This window comes from Neolamprologus multifasciatus, chromosome 20, assembly GCF_963576455.1.
Source record: "Neolamprologus multifasciatus chromosome 20, fNeoMul1.2, whole genome shotgun sequence".
In the NCBI taxonomy this organism is placed as follows: Eukaryota; Metazoa; Chordata; class Actinopteri; order Cichliformes; family Cichlidae; genus Neolamprologus; species Neolamprologus multifasciatus.
Genome location: NC_140458.1, coordinates 11,441,629 through 11,463,403, shown reverse-complemented (window position 1 = coordinate 11,463,403; position 21,775 = coordinate 11,441,629). Strand labels below are relative to the sequence as shown.

The 21,775-nt window shown below is 40.0% G+C and overlaps 2 protein-coding genes, 1 long non-coding RNA gene and 2 other non-coding genes across 6 annotated transcripts; 1 reads left to right on the top strand and 4 right to left on the bottom strand.

Moving 5' to 3' along the window:
• Positions 1–3,917: 3,917 nt before the first annotated feature.
• LOC146494500 (prostaglandin E synthase 3-like) lies at positions 3,918–8,713 on the bottom strand. Its single transcript, XM_085146008.1, has 8 exons — positions 8,557–8,713; positions 7,302–7,415; positions 7,131–7,200; positions 6,925–7,023; positions 6,745–6,834; positions 4,647–4,703; positions 4,486–4,513; positions 3,918–4,388 (listed from the first exon to the last, which is right to left on the bottom strand). Coding segments are annotated over exons 1-8 (480 nt in total). The 5' UTR covers positions 8,559–8,713; the 3' UTR covers positions 3,918–4,368.
• An 81-nt stretch (positions 8,714–8,794) lies between these two features.
• LOC146494499 (uncharacterized) lies at positions 8,795–12,141 on the top strand. The gene is made up of 2 exons (XR_014871548.1): positions 8,795–8,890; positions 10,031–12,141. It is a non-coding gene; the product is annotated as an uncharacterized LOC146494499 (long non-coding RNA).
• A 124-nt stretch (positions 12,142–12,265) lies between these two features.
• Positions 12,266–20,935, bottom strand: naca (nascent polypeptide associated complex subunit alpha). 2 transcript variants are annotated; one of them, XM_085146004.1, is made up of 9 exons: positions 20,808–20,935; positions 20,208–20,282; positions 14,191–16,245; positions 13,612–13,697; positions 13,327–13,404; positions 13,094–13,240; positions 12,793–12,921; positions 12,587–12,709; positions 12,266–12,389 (listed from the first exon to the last, which is right to left on the bottom strand). In XM_085146004.1, the coding sequence occupies exons 2-9, from the start codon at positions 20,275–20,277 to the stop codon at positions 12,375–12,377; spliced, it is 2,703 nt and encodes a 900-aa protein (XP_085002130.1). In that variant the 5' UTR covers positions 20,278–20,282; positions 20,808–20,935; the 3' UTR covers positions 12,266–12,374. The 2 variants fall into 2 exon arrangements, with proteins under 2 accessions (XP_085002130.1, XP_085002131.1); XM_085146005.1 differs by having other exon boundaries at positions 20,740–20,844.
• Positions 12,460–12,534, bottom strand: LOC146494498 (small nucleolar RNA SNORD59). The gene has a single exon (XR_014871746.1). It is a non-coding gene; the product is annotated as a small nucleolar RNA SNORD59 (small nucleolar RNA).
• On the bottom strand, positions 13,484–13,557 carry LOC146494497 (small nucleolar RNA SNORD59). Its single transcript, XR_014871745.1, has one exon. It is a non-coding gene; the product is annotated as a small nucleolar RNA SNORD59 (small nucleolar RNA).
• Positions 20,936–21,775: the final 840 nt, after the last annotated feature.

Sequence of the window (21,775 nt, the reverse complement as noted above, 5' to 3'; positions counted from 1 at the left end):
AATACACAGGGGTAAAAGTTACAGTTACCCCAAATCCTACTCAAGTACAAATACTCCAGTACAAGGTAAATGACGTGTGGGCGTTTTGTATGTTAAAATGATGTAATTATGCGTATCCCATGCCGGCTGATCCCAATACAATTCACTGATGCCCCCTAAAGGTCTTTTATAATATTTCACTAGTTTAGGAAGCTTCACTGCCATCCACCTCCTTTTCTTTGCAGTAAATTATTTAGTGCATCATACACCCAGCAATCATTTTATAGTTGAGCTCTACAATACACACTCACTAACTCATGTGTTAGATATGTATAGCATCTCATTTTGCCTTCAGAACTGCTTTAATTGCAAAGATTCAGAAAGATGCTGGAAACATTTCTCTGGATTTTGCTCCATATTGACATGATAGGATCACACAGTTACTGGAGATTTATTAGCTGCAAATGATGTGTGTCTCCCGTTTCATCACACCCCCAAAGTTCTCTACTGGACTGAGATCTGATGACTGTGTCATGTTCAAGAAACCAGTTTGAGATGATCTGAGCTTTGTGATATGACATGACAGTTAGTACAAAGGAGCCCAAAGTGTGCTATGAAAATGTCCCCCACACCATTACACCACTGGTAGCGACCTGAGCTATTGACATAAGGCAGGATGCATCCATGCTTTCATGATGTTTATGCCAGATTCTGACTGTGCCATCTGAATGTCATAGCAGGAATCAAGACTCATCAGACCAGGTAGGGGAGACCGGGGATAGTTGTAATATTTTTCACATTTCTGTCTGTAAATTGGAGCTCTTTTAAGGTAGTGGATTCAAAATGTAATGCAAAGTATTTACATGTCTCGGCTATTAAATAGTGCAGCTATTTTCTCTGCAGCACAATTACCCATTGCATGGTATGGTCTCAAACACAAAGAGTGAAATGTTACAATTAACCCCATAGTCTGGGTTAGTTGTAACATATCCTGGGGTGAAATGTAACACAATGAAATAAGGGTACTGACAAAACATTAACATGTAGTCTTTTTTATTCAACACATGAATGCACTTAGAACCATTTATGTAGCTGTGTGTGTGTGATAGAATGCAGAAATCTGGCTTTTGAACATATTCCAACCCCCCAAAAAAGACAAATTATGGAATTTTCTGCAACTGAATATTTCATTAATTTTGGTTGGTCTTCCTTGAGTTTGGCCTCATTGGCTCAGTGGGCATTATAACCTACAACTCTTGCACCAATTTTGAACATAACAATGAAGCTGAAAAAATGTAGTTTTTCACCAGCATCGCAATTCCATTACTTTTTATCATGGCTTACCTTGGTGTGGTTTGCAGAGTGCTTCAGAAAGATGAGGAAATCTGTTTCTTGCACCCATCCTGATTTATTTCCACTACCAATACTTCCTACTGGTCCATCTCTGACACAGTGGCCTGCATAATGTATGTGTGGGAACACAAACAGTGGAGGAATTGTGTTGCCAATGGCATTAACCGCATATACAAAAGCGACCAGTGAACCTCTCTCTCCTGATGTCGTTGCCCCAACTTGTTTAATATAAGTTAAAGTAATAGTGTGGTAAGTTGTAACATACATTATTGTTACAACTAACCCAGACTGTTGCTGTTACAACTGACCCAGACTTCTATAGCCATGAACTAGCTAACATTACAGCCAACGGCTAAAACATTAGCACTAAAGACCTACACAGAATATATCCCCATAGACATACAAATAACATAATTTAAGTTTGATGAGTTTAACTGCAAAGCAGATAATGCTATTAGAAATTGAAATAAAGTAGAAAATCTTACTTTTTGGCATACAAATTACTTTTTTTTCGTGTTAAATTGTCTGTGTTTGACAAAATGTGCTGATTTTTCACATGTGATAACAGAACTGAATTGGGCATGCACAGGATGAGTCACATCATTTGAAACTTAGCCCTGATTGGAGAAATTGGAAGTGTTACAACTGACCAACGTTACAACTATCCCCGGTCTCCCCTAATGTTTTCCAGTCTTCTATTGTTCCGTTTTGATGAGTCCGTGGGAATTTTAGCCTCAGTTTCCTGTTTTTAACTAACAGGAGTGGCAAGCGTTGTGGTCTTCTGCTGCTACAGTCCATCTGTTTCTAACAGATGTGTTGTTTGTTCAAAGATGCTGTTCTACGTTCCTTGGTTGTAACAAGTTATTATTTGAGTAACTGTTGCGTTCCCATCAGCTCAAAGCAGACTAGCCACTCTCCTCTGACCTCTGGCATCAACAAAGCCTTTTCACCCAGACAACTGCCACTGACTGGATATTTTCTTTTTCCCGGAACCATCACCTAAGATGGTCTGGTGTAAGTTTGTTATAGCTAAAACAAAACAAAAAAACAAAACTAGATGTGGAAAAAAAAAAAACCCAAACATTTTAGATAGCTAAAATTAAATAAGAAAGACATCTAACTGAAATTATTTTGTGAACTTGAAAAATTAACTAGTTTTAGTCTTTGCCAATTTGGTAAAAATTTGTTGTCACTTCTTGCCTGATGAGTCTTTGATGGAGGTGTTTGGTGAGACTTTGGTTTGCTGGACGTCTACAGGACTGTAAGAGTTAACTGTGTTCAAAAGAAGTTCTACATTTTTATTGCAGTATCTTAACAGATTTTCCCAAATCTTGCCTCTCGTATATGTTCTCCATACAGTAATATCAAAAAAGAGATTAACTAATAAAAACTAAAGTAAAAGGAAGAAATTCCCATACAATAAAAACTGAACTGAAATGACAAAACCCAACCTTGAAACTAACACTCAACTAAAAGAAGAAAAAAAAAAAAAAAAAAAAAAAAAAAAAAAAGAGTCAAAACGAACTAAAATAAAAATTGGAAAATGCAAAACTACAACTGGTCTGGTTTGATGGTTATGCAGAAGAATCCCTCAGACCAGCCTGTCTGACACTTGAATCCTCTCATTGTGAAGCTCAGTCTGGACTTCAGCAGGCCATCCTGAGCATATCTACATTCCTGAATGCACTTAATTCCTGCCATGTGATTAGCTTATTGGATATTTGCATTAACAAGCAGTTAAACAGGTGTACCTAATAAAGTGGCAAGCCTGTCATAATTTATTTTCCCCGATGCATTTTCTTTTTGAAAAATCTGATGCACTTATGAAATTTACCTCCCCTCCCAATCGTCTCCCAAAATTAAACTCAGTCTACTATTGTTGGGCAAAAAACATTCACATTATAAACTTGAGAGAGTAGAATTACATCATTCCTGCTGTATTCATTTGCATCCAATTCAAATAAGAGCCCAAATTTGCACAGCCTTAACTTCCAATGATTAGAAGTCGTCCCAAAACTCCGGTGATATTGGCAGACTAACTCATTAACCCTGACACCTCATATCTAAGAAAACAAAAAGCATTTAAAAATGATTCTTCAACAGTTTATTAGAAAGATGTAGACAATAAAAAAAGAATCCCCACTCTAATTCAACATTACTGGTCTCCCCTTACAGTTTATTGACAGTGCAAGTATAATTTGGTCATTACATGTCGCCGTATCGTTCAATCACGCTGCGTTTTTCAAGCCTCTTTACCAGCTGCAAAATATGTCAGCTCACTTGTGCAGTCTGACACGAGTGTGCACGTTAGGTGGTATAAAGAGATAGTCCATATGTTGAATTAATTCAGATTAACAAAGTACAGTAGGTGATCACTGGGAAGATGCAAATATGCCTGGAATGAGTTCAGAAAATTCCAATTTTCTTTCTTTTTTTAAAACGAGCATTAAACAAGAAGTAAAGGGAAACATGTAAGTTGGAAGGTTAAGCTACTGAAACAGTCTTCTTGGATCTCTAATTCACCGTACATGAGAGATGCTTGAAGAAGAACCCAATTGGTAAATTTGCCTAATTATTTTCTTTAAAAAAAAAACAAATCATGAGAAACTACACTGGTCGACTACCTTAAAAACCACAACATTAGGAATGGTTGGGCCTAATCAGCTTTGAACCAATTCATTTGAAGACAGACTGTCAATCTCTTTAACACACATTGCTCAGTTGAGGACAACTATACAGTTTTTTTCCTCCAACAAATAAGGTGTGCTTAGTTGTAATATTTAACAGTAAAACAAGATATCCAAAAGGTGCAGTACAGCAAATGGAAGTGGAGATAGCTGCTCTGTACAATACCATGCATATCAACCTTCAGTGAACTGATTGGTCAAAGGTTTGGAGCTGAGGCTATGGATTTAAATATGGCTACTGACTCATTATGTACAGTTGTTTGTCACTGCCTTCAGTTTCAAGATATACATTTGTTAATAGTCTTCTCTGTTCTGTTCTTCTGTTTTCTCTCCAGAGTTTTATGGTCTTCTACTCCAAATCGGGCATTTCTGAAAGCAAAGTGAAAAGGAGACATTAAAAATTGATTGAAAAAATAAAAATAAATACAGCTATAAGTGTAGATGCTACAGAAGCTCAAACACTTACTCTCATCGTCACTATCTGCAGATTCATCCTGAAAGAGAAAAATAAGAGACCTGTGAAATCGATCTTAGGTTACGTCCACAACCTCTAGTGTCACCAATTAAAATCTCCCTTATCTATAAATATAAGATCAATCAAAGAGATGACTGAAGAGGAGGTCTTACATCATCTGCACCGTCTAGATCAGGTAGGTCATCCTCTCCTCCCATGTTGTTCATCATCTGCAATATAAGATTAGCAATTAAAGCCACATCATTTAAATGCCAACGAGTCGAAGACAGATTGATTTTTTTCCCCTTCTTCCTCATGAGATTAGGTTTGAGGCATGCATTAGTCAGTCAAAACAGTTTTGTTTTTTTAAAAGCAGATCCATTACACTTATTCCAGCCCTTTATATGAAAAAATACATGGTTCTATATTATCTTGGACTCTACCAGAGTACTTTTGCACAATTCATATTCAAAATGATCATTCATATTAAAACACAATAAAAACAATGGGAAGTGGGTGAGTCCAGGGTTACTTTTCCCAACTTCTAGGTGAGCGACTGAAGCAAGTACCAATGAGAGCTGGGGATACTGCTGATTAATGTATGACAGGTTTGTAAATACTTTACAGGGTTACCGAGGCAACTGGAGCCTGGAATGTCCACTAGCAACCAACAGTGACAGACTGATACATGATGAGCAAATCGCTTCCTGGGTGGACGCCCTATATTTATTTAGACTTAACCTCTCTTAGTGAATTCATCAAGATTCAAGAGTAGTTAAAAACAACTAAAACTGAGTATTTAGAGCAGTTTGAAGCTTTGATGTTTAACAAACAGGAGCAACCTGAAAATCTGCTGAACTCATTATTTGAAACTTTGTTTAATATGACCATTCACCAGCATCCACCATTGTAACAGTACATATGGCCAAACATAAGCACAATGGTTCCACTTTAACGTTGGCAATAACAGAGCAGAAACAACTTGTTTAGTTTATCATTTACAGACACGGGTAGTCAACAGATTTCTGTTGTTATTAGATACACTAGTAATAAAATAACCTTTCAACCAATTGCACATAGGTGTCACGTTTTTAGATTCAGAAAAATGTGCAGATGATGGGAGACTTCAACCTATGCAGATCTGATAAGTAGTATAAAGTAGGGCTGTGCGATATGGCCAAAATGTCATATCCCGATATAAGAATTCTATCGTCTGATAACGATATAAATCACAAAAATGTAACATTTTCTGTAAATTCTGTGAATCTCGGGCAGCTCGACTTGCATGAAGTGTTTCCAGCTGGGCGTCATGTAATTGGAGTCGAGTGTTTAAACCGATGCATGAAACGATACATTTTTAGACATAAGTTGTAACAGCCGCCGTTTTCTTTGTGAGTATTTATTACACGGCGTGCTGCAGGGAAAAGCCTGTTCTAATGTTTGAGTCTAAGGTTTATTTTCTTTTAGCACCTGGCGGCTCGTTTTTACTTCTCATCCGTAAATACTCTGCATACTCTTTTCATTACTCTTTCATGTGATTCAGTTTATTTTGAAAAGTCTCAACAGGATCTTGAGCTTTATTGTGAGAGGTTTATGTGGAAAATAAACAAGCGGACACAATGGTTTTACTGTCGTTGTTGCCAACGACAACGCATAAAAACAGGCGCTTGTCCGTCCATGGTGTGGTTATATTAAATATAAGAGACAGAGAACTGTAAGAAATTAATATAGCCACTACAGTGACCATCAAAACGGTGAAAGAAATATTGCCATAAACGGTTTATTTTGCGACACCACGAAACGAAAGCGTAAAATGAAACGATAGACGTTTTTATATCGTCATCCGATACATATTGTTATATCGAACAGCCCTAGTATAAAGTATGTTGAAGAAGGTCATGTGGGGAAGTAGGTTAAAGTACAGGACTTTTCACCTGGAAGAGTCGAGACTAGAGTCTGCAAGAAGTCGGCCTAAACCTACTGTTTTTAGGAGGATGACATATGACTGGAAGAGAAAAGAGAGGGTTACTTTCTATGTCTCTGGCATTTGTTGGCTTTAGCTGAGTTTATTTAGACTAAAAAAAATAAAAAGCAGGGGGAAAAAGTATTTTTACAGTCAGGTACCCTATATCTCGCCTTCAAACTTGTTTCTTTTGCTGGATCAATTTGAAACTCTCTGTATTAAAGCTTTGTATTAGCCTCACTACATGAAAAGTGTTTTTTAATTAAGTATTTTTCAAATATAAAGTATGATTTTATCAAAGCGCTTACATCTGAGAATTGATCGAAGTTGCCCATCTCCTCATCTGAGTCGTCCTCCCAGTCTTTCCAGTTGTTAAAGTCGACACTGAGCCAACTCAGCTGTGGAAACAAAGTCAACATTTTTTTTTAAAAAATTGCTGTCGTTGCTTAAATTTGAATATTTTTCAGATGTCCTCACGTGTGGCAGACCTTCGCCTTCTCTTTCGTTAGCCTCGGCCACGCCTTCCCTGGCTGCGCTTTTCGTAGATAGCACAACACTGAGCGGTCTGTGCGTTTGTGTTTGGATTCCTGGGTCGAGGTTTAAACAGAGCACAGAAACAAATGCGGTCACTCCTGCGTTGTGTGCAGTGAATAAATGTTTTATAGCATTTTTGAAAGTGGTCAGTACAACTTACATTTTCATCAATGGCATCGAAAAGGTCTATTTCATTCTCGTGCTTCACATTGTCAGTTCCTCCAAGACAGCTGCAGGGAACAAAGACACATACTCACTATAAATATACCATATAAGAGACGGTCCAACAAGAAATGTACAGATAAATGTAGCCAGAATTAGGAAAACTCACCTGAAACCACACTTTGTTTTATCAAAATTGACCTTAACATCTTTGCTGTCTGCTACACAGAACTCTATAAAAACAGAGTCCCTCCTGTCGTACCACTTGGCAGTCGCTGGATGCCTTTAAGAAAATGTAGGACATGAGAAAAGAAGAAAAAGCATGCAACTCACTTTTATCCTTTAAAAGTTCAGCTTTTCAAGCCTTCAAAAACAACTTCAATGAAAAAAAACAAACACACAATAAATAATCTGAGTGCTGGTGAAGAGACAAGACAGCCTGTTATCAAACCTCCTTTGTGTGAGGTTGCTGTAAAGAGCATCGAGTTACACACACTGCTCCAGTATCAAGAGTGAAACATCTGTGGATACTAAACTGTGACAAGTCACATTTACAAGCTGTTGTGGATGGGGGGGCCCCTTCTCAAATTTTCCTTTTAACTTTTAAGTCTTTAGGGTATAATGTGAGCCAGTGTTGCTAACTTTACTTAATGTGATCTAGTAGCATGACAAGTTCTGAAAAGCTCATCTCTAACTTTGAACATGAGGGATGAACAGAAAAGCCATGTGCTTTTTTTTTTCTTTTTTTTTTACCCCAATGGATACAAATTAAATGATGGGTATATTTGGCTTCATTACCACACACTTCCACCTCAAGTAATTTTACAGAACACATGCATGAGCATGGCTGACCTGCATCCATTAATTAATTGGTCTTTGCATGGAAGCTACAGGTATGTTTACTGCTCTCTTAGCATTGTGGTGACTGTCTCATTAGATAAATCCTCTTACAAATCCTCAATGCAGTGTGGGGTAGCTAGCTTTAAACATCGTTACAGCCCAAACAAAACCACTGATGGAGTCTGTTTTTCTTTATAAATCTGAAATCTTGCCGCAGATCCGATGCTAATCTGATCTTAGCCTTCCAGAAGTCTTAATGAAGCCTCCTGTAGCCAAGCTAACAGCGGTGCCGCTACGCTAGTCATGCCATGCGGTACACCTGACCCATTCTACAGCTAAAAGAAACCGACTCTTTCGCCAATGAAGGATAAAGGGGTCTGCTATATTAGCCTTGCCGATACACTGTGAGGTTTTACCCGGTTTGTAAGGCAGCGAGTCACGCTGAGTCCCTACTTCATTGAGGCCATGCCACCCTCCCGCCTTTCCAACAGCATGTTTCAAGCTGCTAAAGCTAGCTAATCATTCAGCCTGTACTATCGCACTTTCCCTCCACTGCGCCTTTACGTACGCTCCCCACAACTTACATGTCTTGGTGTGAAGTGAATTTCTTTATCACAGATAAAACAGCCTCGTGAAAAAGATCGGTGGCGCCTGTAAAACAAGAAGGAATGCCGCCCAACACACGGCCAAAGCAAACGCCTCTAGCCCCTGGACTCTACTCCGGATCTTATTGCGTATCCCAGGAACGGAATAGCAGTGCTGACGCACTCCGAGCGCACTAGACGTTTCTAGAGCTTTCAGCCACAGCTGCGAGTGATGTGAGAGAGGGCGACTACTATGGCAAGTCACTACAACCTGACTCCGGTCCGAACACCTCAAACGGTTTACCCAGGCTTATGAAGCTGCAGGATCCTTGTAGTATGTAACTGCAACTAGCAACTCAAATGCATGCAAAAATATAAATACAGATAGATCCATAAGTATTTTACTCTGACGCTTTTTTTTGTTTTGTTTTTAATGATTTATTTTTATTTTGCCACCACAGTTGTTTTTAAATCAAGCAAGATGTAGCTCACTTTCAGGTTTAATTTAAGTGGTTTAAATGAATAAATATTTAAAAAGAAAAAGTGTCTAAACACCTACGGACCTAATATCCCGACAATTTTACTTATAATATAAAACACTTGAGAACATATAATCTGAGTGAAAATAAAACAGACAGAAAATAAATACAATATAAAATATAGAATTAAAACATGTAAAAGGACATGAATAGTTTTAGTATGAAGTATTCTTTTTTTTCTACCAACCTGGTGGCAGTGTCAAATCCACAACCAGTTCTAAGTATTTCCACAAAAAAGCCCCCCAAAACTGCAAAAGAACAGCAACACACAATTTTGTTAAGAAGTTTTTATTATTTTACTTTAAAAAAGACTAAAAGATAAATAATACATAATGAGTTTGTTTTTTTTAAACGGCGAACACCGAGTACGGCAGTCAAACGAGTAAAGCAGGGCCTTCAACCTTTTCAAAGAATGATCAGAAGTTGATAACACAGTCTAGAAAACTGGATACTGGTTGCAACATTATATCAAATACATTACATTCCAACATTTTTTTTTCTGTTTATAAAGTCTTGCATATAAATCACAGCTGGGAAAAGAAAGCAGGTAAAATAAACGTGTTTTATTGAAAAAGTGGAGCCATCGACGTCACCGATCATGGGAAGGGCTACCACAAGAAATTCACCAATGATTGGCTACTCACGAATTCTGCGATTTTCTTACCATGGGAATCCTCCGGTTTCTGCTCATAATACCCTGTAATAATCGGTTCTCAAATATGTCCAAATGCGTTCTACTTCACATGTAGAAATTGTTCAACAGTAGCACAAGCACTGGGACTGTGCTGTTGGAAAAGCAGTTAAGTCGTTATCCTGTGAGGTACAGATAGTTTAAGTAATGGGGAAAAACCAAGCACCATGGAGTACCGTTAAAGCAAAAGGTGTTTTGATGATGGCCGTGAAAAGCTAACACCTCACTCTGAAATCTTCCATAGGTGCTCAGCTGGGTGGAAATCTGGATGTGGATGTGTGGCTGAAAGCATAGCCTCCCTGGAGTCACATCCACCTTTTGCCCATCGCCAGGATGACCTTGGCTCCACAGTTGGTAAATAACAGTGCCAGGATGGTACAGTACCATTGTGGGATTTGTTTAGAATTTTTGTATAAGCCATATATATGAGAGCAATCACAATGTCTTACTCAGTCTTTGTGCAAAGCTGTATCAAGATTGGTCTACTCATCTAGGGGAAGATAGGGAACATGCAAACATGTGCTATGATCATGAAAGGGATGTTTTCAACTTGCTTTTCAAACATGCACTTTCCTCTCAAATCATGCAGCCTTTCTCTCAGTTAAAAAAAAGCCTTTGGAACTTTATCAGGTTATAATTTCTGTATTTAACCGTGTATGGGATTAATCTGTCAAACCTAGTTTACTTTCATTACATACCCTAAATGTAGGTTTGTTTCTAACAAACTATAATAAAAACATGTTTAGTTTTTAAGAAAGCTTGATTTTCAAAACATTAACACAATATTAGAATTGTCTTTTATTTTTTATTACGTATCTTTTTACATTGATGTAACATGGCTCCTAGAACTAATGATTTTGTATATTTTAATTTTAGTCTTTAAATAGTTAAAAATGTTGTCAGTGCAAGATCACCAGTTAGGTAACTTGATATGAATCTCTTGTTCCACCACATTCCTGAGGTGCTGTACTGGGTTGTTATCTTGTGATTGTGGAGGCCATTACTGTGGTGAATGTACTGTTCACCACACTAATAGTTTAAAAAAAACAAACAAAAAACCCCAGTTTGTTAAAGAAATGGCCTGTTATCCTGCTGAAAGCTACCATCAGAAGATGGGTTCACTGTGGTCATAAAGAAATAGGCGCAGTCAGCAACAATAGGTAGGCTGTGGTGTTTAAACAATGCTTAACTGAACCCAGAGTGTACCAAGACAATATGCTCACACCATCACAATACCCCTGCAAACCAGAACTGAGGCAGGCCTAGCATCTGAATGTTGCATGTTGAGTTTTAACTGAAATGCTACATTCAAAGTCACTTAATTCACCTTTCTGTACCTATCTGATGCCAAGTTAAAATGTCATGGGCTCACTGACATCTACATAACTAAATACACTGAGCTGCCATGCACTTGGCCTGATGAAATAGTGTTGAACAGGTGTACCTAACATAGTCACTGGTGAATGTATACCAACCATATTAACCATTGCTCAGTCTACCAGTGACTTAGTAGTCATTTGCAAGCTAATTCAGCTATGCTTTAAGTATAATTTTGCAGCATTTTTTCTGCAATCACAAACTACTTTTAGCTGTACTGAATTTTCTTCTGCTTATCCAGGGTCGGGTTGCGGGGGCATCAGCCTAAACAGAAACGCAGAGCTCCATCTGTCCAGCCAGCTCCTCTGGGTTATCAAGGGGAACATTGGGGTGTTCACAGGGCAGCCAAGAGATAAAAACCCGTCCACCGTGTCCTGGGTCTACCCATTGGTCTCCCAGCAGGACACACCCAGGAGGCGCCCAACATATTGGTACTCTACTATATTAGCTTGACAGTTCTACCTTATAAATGTCACATTAAAACACTATACACAAAGTAAAAATATAAGCAGATACAAATTTAATTATAGTTGTCTCAAATGAAGTTGTCAGCAGTTCCTGAAAAAATAAATAAATCCTTAAATCCTTTAAGGTCTGACAAAAGTACTCACTGTCATTTTGTGCAATTTCCTAAACAAATGAGAAGTTATGCATCAAGTCATTTCAGATTTATCAGTTTTATTTTTTCCTAGAACAATGTGATACTTTCAGTCTTACACAAAGTCCACAAAACATGGAGAGATCTACAGTTTTCTTAGAGCTGGAATCCACATCCCCCACTAAATAAAACACCAACATTCTTCTACAGTCAAGTTTTCAGATTTTTACTGCAAAACAAAATGAAAAATAAAACTAGTGTCTCTATTATACCTCTGTGCTGTTAGCACTGTAACAGCTTTAAACCTAACCTGCAGTCTGTATGCTGGGCCTTAGTAAGACAGGAGAGGAAAAAATAAAAATCTGTGAATGAACCCACACTACATATATACATTTTCCAGATTAGGACTGTGACTCTACTCCGGCCTTAACCAGACTAATAATTACATTTGCTCATATAGCAGAGCTCCATTTTCCCCACTAAAGAACCACAAACGAAACAAAATTTAATTTCATCAAGCCACAACTTTATTTCCATCTTGGGTATAAATTGTATAAATGAGTTTGGATTAAATCAGCAACCTTTTGTCAACTCTTCGTCGACAGGGTCCCCATTACATTGTCAACTCCTGCAAAACAGCAAAAGCAAAAGTCAGTGGATGTGTAAATATTAGCTGATATAATTTTAAAGCTTTGCTCTCTTCTCAGGACAGAAATGTTGGCTTCATATGACTCAGAAGAACGAAAGTCACTGTGTTAAATCATCACTTAAGAGCACTGGAGAGTAAAGTGTTTAAATTGTTTTGATAGATAGTTAAAATCTCACCATGATGGCATTGACGATGTCGTTGTTGTTATTTTTCAGGGCGCGTACAGCCTTCGCCCTCGACACGTTGGCTTGTGACATGACGAGTTCGATGTCCTTGACCTCAACTCCGGTCTCATCAACCTATGAAAATAATCAATGCAAACATTAATCATCTCTCCAACACAAAGCCATGCCCATCTTCACTTGACTAAACTGCATCTCACCTCTTCTTCTTCGCTTTCCTCCTGTACTGTTGGCGTCTGTGTGTTTTCCTGGACGTTTGATACAGTTTCTCCCGGTACCTTGAATTTTTCTGCAGCGGCCAGCTGGGCTTGCTGGGAAAGATCTTCAATCTGAGGAAAGCAGTGAGGAAGTTAAGAGGTCAGCACATCATTTAGCAAAAATATTTAGCTTATGAATGCGGTGATGGAATCCATTTGCCTGCATTACACAAAGCCAAGACTACACACACTCAGCAGCTCTACTGACAAACCCTGACAACTGGTATTGTTGTTGGCGCGTTACCTTAGCTTCCCCGAAGACGATGTATGTATCTGATGCAGGGCTCTTGTAGACATCTGGCTTGGTGATGACGAACAAGATGTTCTTTGACTTGCGAATGGTGACCCTAGTGACTCCTGTTACCTGCCTGAGACCAAGCTTTGACATTGCCTGAAAGAAATGGAAGTAAATTTACCAAAGCTAATCTTTAGACGTACAGAATGTTTATAGAGCACTGGGTGAACTGGGACTGTTACCTTTCGTGCCTTCTTTTCACTGCGGCTCTGTTTGGCTTTGCTGACAGGTTCCTCATCTATTTCGGCAGCTGCTGCAAGCTAAAGTAGAATTTACATTAAGTGTTTTACACCAACGAGTAAATGCAGAATAAGCGATTAGATACGTTTTATATTCATCTCTTCTCAGGACAGAAAGGCTGGCTTCAGTAGGCTCAGAAGAACGAAAGTCACTGTGTAAATCATCAGTGAAGAGTCAATGACGGACATCTATACCAGTGAACACAATAAAACAGACTCAAGTCTCACCTGAGCTTGCTGTGTCTGTGTCTGTGCAGAGTCCTGTTCCTCCAGCTCAGGGACTGAGTCGTCGCTGTCCGACTCAGTGCCGGATCCTGCAGAGACCAACAGAGAAACTGTCACAATGTGCCACTTAGGTTACATGTGTACACCTGAAAGTTAATCTGAAGGTAAGCTGCACCAACATTGTGGAACAAAGTACTTCGATTCAAAACAGCACATTTTCTGTCATCTTATTATCATTATAGTAATTTTGTTGAGAACATAATCTCTTTCCAGCCAAAAAAGCAATTTCCAAACTTGATTAGACAACACATGATAATACCAGCCCTGACCTGCACTACATTTTAAACAAACAGTACCGAATAGAACTAATGCATTCCAAAACCAAGAGCACACTTGCCAAAATCTAATAGCATCTTATATTTTAGCATCTATAGGAGATATAACATTTATTTCGCAAGCTAACCTTTGTAAGAGAAAGGCATAGTTAAGCATCTGAACATCTTTCAGAACGCTAACAGGTGGGGGAAAAAAAAAAAACCCAAAACAAACAGACGGCACAAGAGGAGAGAAAGGAGGAAATACCATTGTTGTTCTTGTCGTTCACAGGCTCCATCTTGGCTGGGGTTTTAGCAGGTGTGGGGGCAGGTTTAGGTGGCGAGACAGGTTGAGGAGGAGTTGATGTAATTAACTCAACCTCAGGTTTAACAGGGGCAGGTTTTGCAACTGCCTCAGCAAACGTGAGTTTACGGGGAGCTGGGTTAGGAACAGCAGGCTCAACTGGAGTGGGCTTTAAGGGAGCAGGTGAAGGGTCTGCAACTGGTTTTACAGGTTTAGCAACCTCAGCTGGTGCTGCACTAACATCCACCACTTTGGCTGGCTTGACATCTTCAGCTGGCTTAGGTGCTGCAGCTATCATGTTAACATCAGCAGGGGCAGACATGACCTCTGCGTCTGGCTTTGCAGCCTTAGGAGCTGCAGTTTTAATCTCTTCAGCTTGTTTAGGAACCTTGTTGGGGACAGATTTGGCCTCAGCCACTGGCTTAGGTGTCTTCTTGGAGGCACATTTGGCTGCCTTAGTAGCCTCAGTGGTTGTAGAGTTGGCTTCAATCAGTGGCTTAACGGTCTCTGAAGGAGCCGCTTTGGCCTCGGCTGCTGGCTTAGCAGTCTCTGGGGGAGCCGGTTTGGCCTCGGCTGCTGGCTTAGCAGTCTCTGGGGGAGCCGGTTTGGCCTCGGCTGCTGGCTTAGCAGTCTCTGGGGGAGCCGGTTTGGCCTCGGCTGCTGGCTTAGCAGTCTCTGGGGGAGCCGGTTTGGCCTCGGCTCCTGGCTTAGCAGTCTCTGGGGGAGCCGGTTTGGCCTCGGCTGCTGGCTTAGCAGTCTCTGGGGGAGCCGGTTTGGCCTTCGCAGGTGGTTTAGCTACATTTGGGGCTTTGTCGACAGTTGCTGGCTTACTGGCCTCTATGGGAGCAGGTTTGGCCTCAGCTGTCTGCTTAGCGGTCTCAGTAGGCACAAGTTTGGCCTCAGCTACTGGCTTAGTTTCTGCAGGAGCAGGTTTTTCCTTGGCAGGTGGTTTAGTTCTATTAGAAGCTTTGTCAGCAGCCTCAGCAGAAGCAGTTTTGGCCCCAGGAGCTGGCTTAGCAGCCTGGGTAGGAGCAGGCTTGCTTGGGGTTTCCACCACAACCTCCTCAACTTTGCCAGGGTTTGCTGGTTTAGTCTTGGAACCTGCTTTTGGAGCTTTGACAGGAGCTGGTTTAGCAACATCAGCTACAGCTGATATTTCAGAAGACACCTTAGCAACTTCAGTGGGAGCTGATTTTACTGGGGCTGCTGCTTCAGCAACCTTAACAGGCTTTGGCTTGTCTGCCTTTGGTTTAACTGGTGTCTTTGTAGCCTCTACAGGAGCAGAACTGCAGCTCTCAGCATTAGGCTTAGGACATGTAGCAGGCTTTGTACCTTGTTTCTCAACAGGAGATGCACAAGCTGGCATTTTAACTGGTTTCTCAGGTGGGATAAGGGGAGGGAGCTCATCGTCAACAGATGCAATAAGTGGAGCATTTTTCGATGAGATTGCTTTAACATCAGCTGACTTAGGAGGACTAGAGGCAATCGTATCTGAAAATGATACTGGTGCTGCAACAGCAGGCTTTGAGGTAACTTTAAAAGCAGGTGGCACTGCATTAGCCTTTGTCGCACCTGGTGATGGGGTTTTTGTCTCACTCAGGGCATGTTTAGCATCATCAGCTACATTATGCTTGAGGCTAGGCTCTGTTGGCTTTTCATCAACTCCTGTGGCCTTGCACTCGGGGACAGGAGCAGGCACAAATGCCTCTCCCTTTTTAGCCTTACCCTGTTTGCCAGCCTTGACAACTTTTGGGCCCGAACGGTTACCCTGATTAGCAGAGGAGCTGCCAGGTGAGGCAACAAGGGGAGATGGCAAAGGTGACAATGGAGTAGAGGAGGGAGTTGATTTTGGCGAGGTAGGAGAGGACGAAGAGACAGACATAGAGGAACGCTTTCTTCTGCCAGGGACAGCCTTTGGGGCAGAGGCACCCTGTGCACTCTTGGCATTTTTGCCTTTGGGCTTAGCAGGGCCTGAAGCTGCCTCAGGTTGCTTGGAGGAAGCTGGGGCAGGAGGTGTAGCTGAACAAAAAAAGATTCAAGTTTTTCTTTTGTTTTGATATTGGAGGTCTTTCTCATGCGGGTTAAATTGTCAAATCAAGACCCAATCTTCTGGCTTAGGGTTAGGAAAAAAAGCATACCTCCCTTGAGTTGGATGCAAACAGCCACTCAATGTACAAGACACTTTTTAACTTCCACACTGAAAAACTATTTAGTGTGGACGCACATTTTACGAAATCACACAACACAAACACAGCACCAATGAACTGGTACATCAAGTAAAAGCAAACACCAGGCAAAACAAACTAACCCAATTCAACTAAATCCAAGTTTTTATTGAAATGGGTCATAATTATGCTTTAGATTTACCATAATTTTTTTTTTAAAAAAACTACACTTTAGGCAAACAAATGTGTAAAAAGGTCATAAAAAGGATGGTAAAAAAGGACAGTACACTGCATCAAAACAAGTCAAAGAATAACTACACTTTATGTCAATTATGATATACTTCCAGAAAATTTAAACTCTCCCTTACAAAAAGCCAGCAGCCTCAAGCAACTTGGCACCAAGTGTTAAATGTCATCATGACCACATGCTGAATAGAAACAAGCCAACAAGATGTATTGAAAAGGTGGGGACCAAATAAATCATAAATAAACAAGAGGTGTTTAATGTGATTCTGGTTTCACAGAACATAAACCAACCTGAAAGGTGGCGGGTGGAAACAGGTTGGGCTTCAGATTTAGCGGCTTCCATTGACTGAATGACCTCGGACAGAAGTATTACAGGCTCCGTCTTGTCAACATTTTCATTTTGAGTATCCGTGGTGACGTTCACGTCACCAGCATCTACTCCATCTTGAGCTGCATCCAAGCCCATATTCTTTAAACCTTCTACCACAGTCTCCGCGTCATCTCTGGCCTTCCCATCTCCAGAGGTACAAGGCTTTGGATCAGCTGAGGTTTTTCCTCCAGGTACTCCTGACTGTTCTTCAGAAGTCAGCATAACCTCTTGGGTGGTCAATTCTTCGGCTGAAATGAAGAACTGACTTTCCTCTCCAGCAGTAACTGCTCCTTCACAAATATGCAACTCTGAAGAAACACTCACAGCCTCAGCAGATTGCCAAGACTCATTGAGAGTTGCCAAACCAACTAAAACTTCTGCTACTTCAGCAGTGAGCCCTTGCTGAGACAAAGGTATTGGGTTCAACCCACTTGCTTCCATTTCCCTGGTCACGTCTTGGTTTGCAGCTACACCATTTGCTTGGTCACAGGTAGCCTGACTGCGAGCTTCTTCTGCAGAAGCGCTCTCTTTAGCTTGAGCAGAGGTTTCTGGGGGGTTCTCCAGTGGGACTGCCTTGCTCACAGTGGAAACAGCTATCACAGGAGGAAATTCATTCAATACTAAGAACATTGTGACGGGGTGTAGGGCATTCACCGTGATGATTTGAGGACCAAGACTACGAGCTTCAACACGACAAGGAAAAATAAATAAAATAAAATTGTGCTCCACACGTGAAGAAGAATTTGTGTATGTGAGAAAGTTGCAGAAATTCAGGAATCAGCCCACTTTGTTGTTGTTAAATATGCTCCCAAAAACCCCAAAAACAAAACTGTGCTCAAGTCCTAAAATACATGCAGTGTCCAAATGTGACAGGAAACAGCAGCATGTCAATTCAAAGTGTACGACTCGATATACAGGACTGCACTTAGAAAGCGCTGAAGGAGATCACTTCACTGCTTCAGTAGCATTTCTTGACTAATTCAAAAGTACTCTTATACCAAGAGGGGATCAGTACAGGCAGCATTAGCAGATCTACAGGCAACATTACTATGAAATGTTTCTGTTAATTACCTCACAGCTTTTATCTTGAACAATATCCAAAACTCACCCAGTCTAAAGCTTCAGCCACTACACTTTTCCAGTCAAAGGTTAATTTGTGTTCCTTGCTCCCTCTAGTCCAAACTGATCATGGGAGTACAATAAGACTGCAGTGCAGCATCTACCATCACTCTGTTGTCTTAAATCTGCATGTTCAAAGTTCAAATAAATGCACAAAGCTACCTTTGCTACTCTTAGTCCTTCACCAATATCCAATTACATGGATAGAGTAAACAACAAATACAACCACTGTGAAAATTACAATTCTGTATTTTACATAGTGTCCAACAAAAGTTACCAGCAGGCTTAAAGTTAAAAATAAAGTAGTATTCATTTGAATTTGTCACAATGAGATAGCTTTTTATTTATTTATTTTTAAATGTATAACTTTGGAACATATTTCAGATCAATATATTTTACGCTTTGAGCACTCTATCAACATATGTTGAGTCATTTCATATCATCTGACTAAATGCTTTCAGCAAAACAAAGTCTGATTTCCCTATAAAAACAAAATCCCCCCCCCCCCCCAAAAAAAAAATAGGGTAATGATGCACTTCTTGTATCATTTAACTGTATATACACACACACACACACAAACTGAGCTCGAGAATTTTTAAGATACAAATAGAGAAAGAATTGTGATGTAGTCTAAATAGTTTTAATTTTTTTTTACAGCAAATTCATCAACAACTTCTGACTTACAACAACACCAGATAACTAGAATTGCTTTTTCTCCCTTTTCTGGTGAAAATGGCTTTGTGCAGGGGTGTCCGGCTCCAGTCCTCGAGAGCTACTGTCCTGCAGCTTTTAGATGCATCCTTGTTCCAACACACCTGAAGCAAATGAATGGCTTGCAACCAGGCCTTTTCCAAACATGATGGCATGCTCAAGAGGTAACCCAACCATGTGATTCAGCTGTGTTGGAGTAGGGATGCATCTAAAAGCTGCAGGGCAGTAGCTCTTGAGGACTGGAGTTGGACATCCCTGGCTAGGTGTAATGCATACAGACTAACTTTCAAAATTCATTCAAGTGTAATTTGTAGTAGTGCATTGAATCCCCACTGTAGTGAGTGACTGGACTGCATAATATTGCATGGCCATCACGAATTAAACCGGTCTGTCCATGGTGGACTACAGTTTCAGTCCTTTTGTCCTACTAAGTTTTTATGTTTTATAATACCACCAAACAGACTTATTGCCATCATTAAGGTCTGTGCTGTACTGTCAGGGTTTTATTCAGACTTTAAAACTGGCCTTTTTAAGTCCTAATCTAATTTCTGAGCCTTTTTCTTCAATTTGATGCATGAGGTGCATTCTTTAGTCAGAGGCCAAGCTCTGTTTGATATGTGGCAAAAACTCTGCAGGAAAAGCTTACATTTCTTTCCACCAAAAATATTTTTGTCTTCCACAATAAAAACCACTGGGACAGCGATAAAAACATTTTCCAAGTGGGGCTTAATTTACTCAAGCATATAATGCACTGTTGTTTATCAAATTGCTGTAAACAACAGGGAATCGCATAGACTTTTGTTAAGGCGACAGACTCATTCGTTTAAACAATGTACCAATGCTGCAGACAACCTGCCCTAAACAAGTATAACATGTGCTTAAAAGCACAGTTCTCTTCAACGAAAATAGATGGTTTATAAAATGCTGCTAAAGCAAAATTGTAATGTCACATGAAAATAATTACACAACACACAATGCCACTACTTTGTCACACCTAGTTGGTTTTCAAGGCATTCATCATGCACATGGAAAACCACACTTAACACCATGCATTGTGTCCCAAATCCAGCTATCAGTGCAAGTCACCACACACATTTGTGAGCCTGTGTTTAAATGAAAGAAAGGGGTCCTGGATTAGCGTTTACTGCCGCAAATCCCCTCAGTGTGGCCATACATTCTGCTCCAAACACACGTATTAACTGTTTTAGGGCTGGACGTCCCCAACACACAGCTGGTGAGTCACCTGTTACGTCAAGTCAGGGTCCTGCCAGCTGAGTTAACTCCCTAAACCCGGAGCCTCTCATCCAGAACCCCACTCTCTAATATGCAGCACTGCATGCAGGTTGTGAAAAAGCCAAAAATATACGAACCAGTCTCGACTTGAGGCTGCTGCATCTCCTGTTCGGTGACTGGGACCGTTTCTGTGGCTTCACCAGGCATAGTTGCTGCGGAGAAAAATAAGGATTAGATATTCAATTAGTTACATAGGTCGGGACATATGAGCTCCCCAACATAAGTGATGGTTAATACACCGACTTGAAGTTGTCATAACTGGCTGAACAGGCCATAATGAACCCATGCTTTAGCCCGCAGGCTCAGTGTTAGCTCAAGTTAGCCTCAGCATGGGGAAGCTCGCCGCTAATAACCCAGTCTACCGCATTTTCCTCCAAATTCACCTTCTTTAAAGTGACCTACTTGTTGTCACTCAAATATCTCCCTCATCTCAGGCCACCTAACTCAATGCGGCCCTGACAGGGTGTGAGCGGACTGCAAGGCATCATGCTCCCCCATTTTGAGCCGGTAATCAGCGGCACAACGACACATTTATCACCGAGTAGAGAGCCCACACAACGGTAATAGTTGTACGGATATAACGGCCCTACATTCAATAAACACACCAACCCTTTGATTCAGGTGGGAATGAGTAAAAAACAGCTGGATGATGTTGGATTATCAGCGGAGACACTTACCGACTCAGGACGTTATATCCAAGATGGCTGTGAGAGAGAACTTCTGACCTCCGCCTCACGATAGTATCCGCTTCAGCCACAATTTCTACTTCCGGGTTATTTAAAGGCACAGGCTTCGTTTGTTTAGCTTTATTCTACCGCGAAACACAGGAATACAAACAAATCTCAAAGCTTAATGTAATAAAATTTCCAAAAGTACTATAGTGAAAGAGGAAAGACTTATATTCTCTGAAATTAAATCAATAAATTTAAGTCACAAATACCCAAATATTCCCTCAGATTGTCAGGTCTCAAAAAATGAAAAATAAAAGAAGAAAAAATGCTTTGGGCTTATACAGTTTTATAACAGTAAAAATGTTTGGGTCTTCATTTATTTATTTATTGTCCCCCATGGGACAAAGAGTATCCCTTTATGGCATATTGGTGCAGCTGAAGGCAAAAATAAAATAATAAAAAAAATAGAAGGGCTGTGTTTAGGTGCTGGAAAAATTAAAAACTTTTGAGATTAAAGTAATAGATTTTTGAAGAAAAAAAATTTGGTTAGAAACGAAATGGCTAACACATGCCAAAACTGAAGGCAAAGAAAGATATATTTGAAAATATACATATTTTGAAAAAACATAACATGTCAGAAAAACCTGGAAAATTTAGATTTAAAAAATATTAGGAGGCGGGGGGGGGGGGGGTGTTACAAGAAACAAATAAGAAAAAAAAGGAAAATACTTGAGGGAAAAAAAGCAATTTAGGGAGAAATAAGATAGAGATTTTCTTTTAATTTACAAGAATAAAATGGTTAAATTTCCAATAAAAACAAGTAAATTTAGGAGGATTTTTCTTTTATTTGAAAGAAAATATGGCAAATTCATAGGACAAAAACTTGCAAATCTATGAGAAAATTTTTTCGGTAATCAACAAGCAGTTAAGTTGGAAACAACTTCAAATCTTTGAATTTCTGGAATCAACAATTC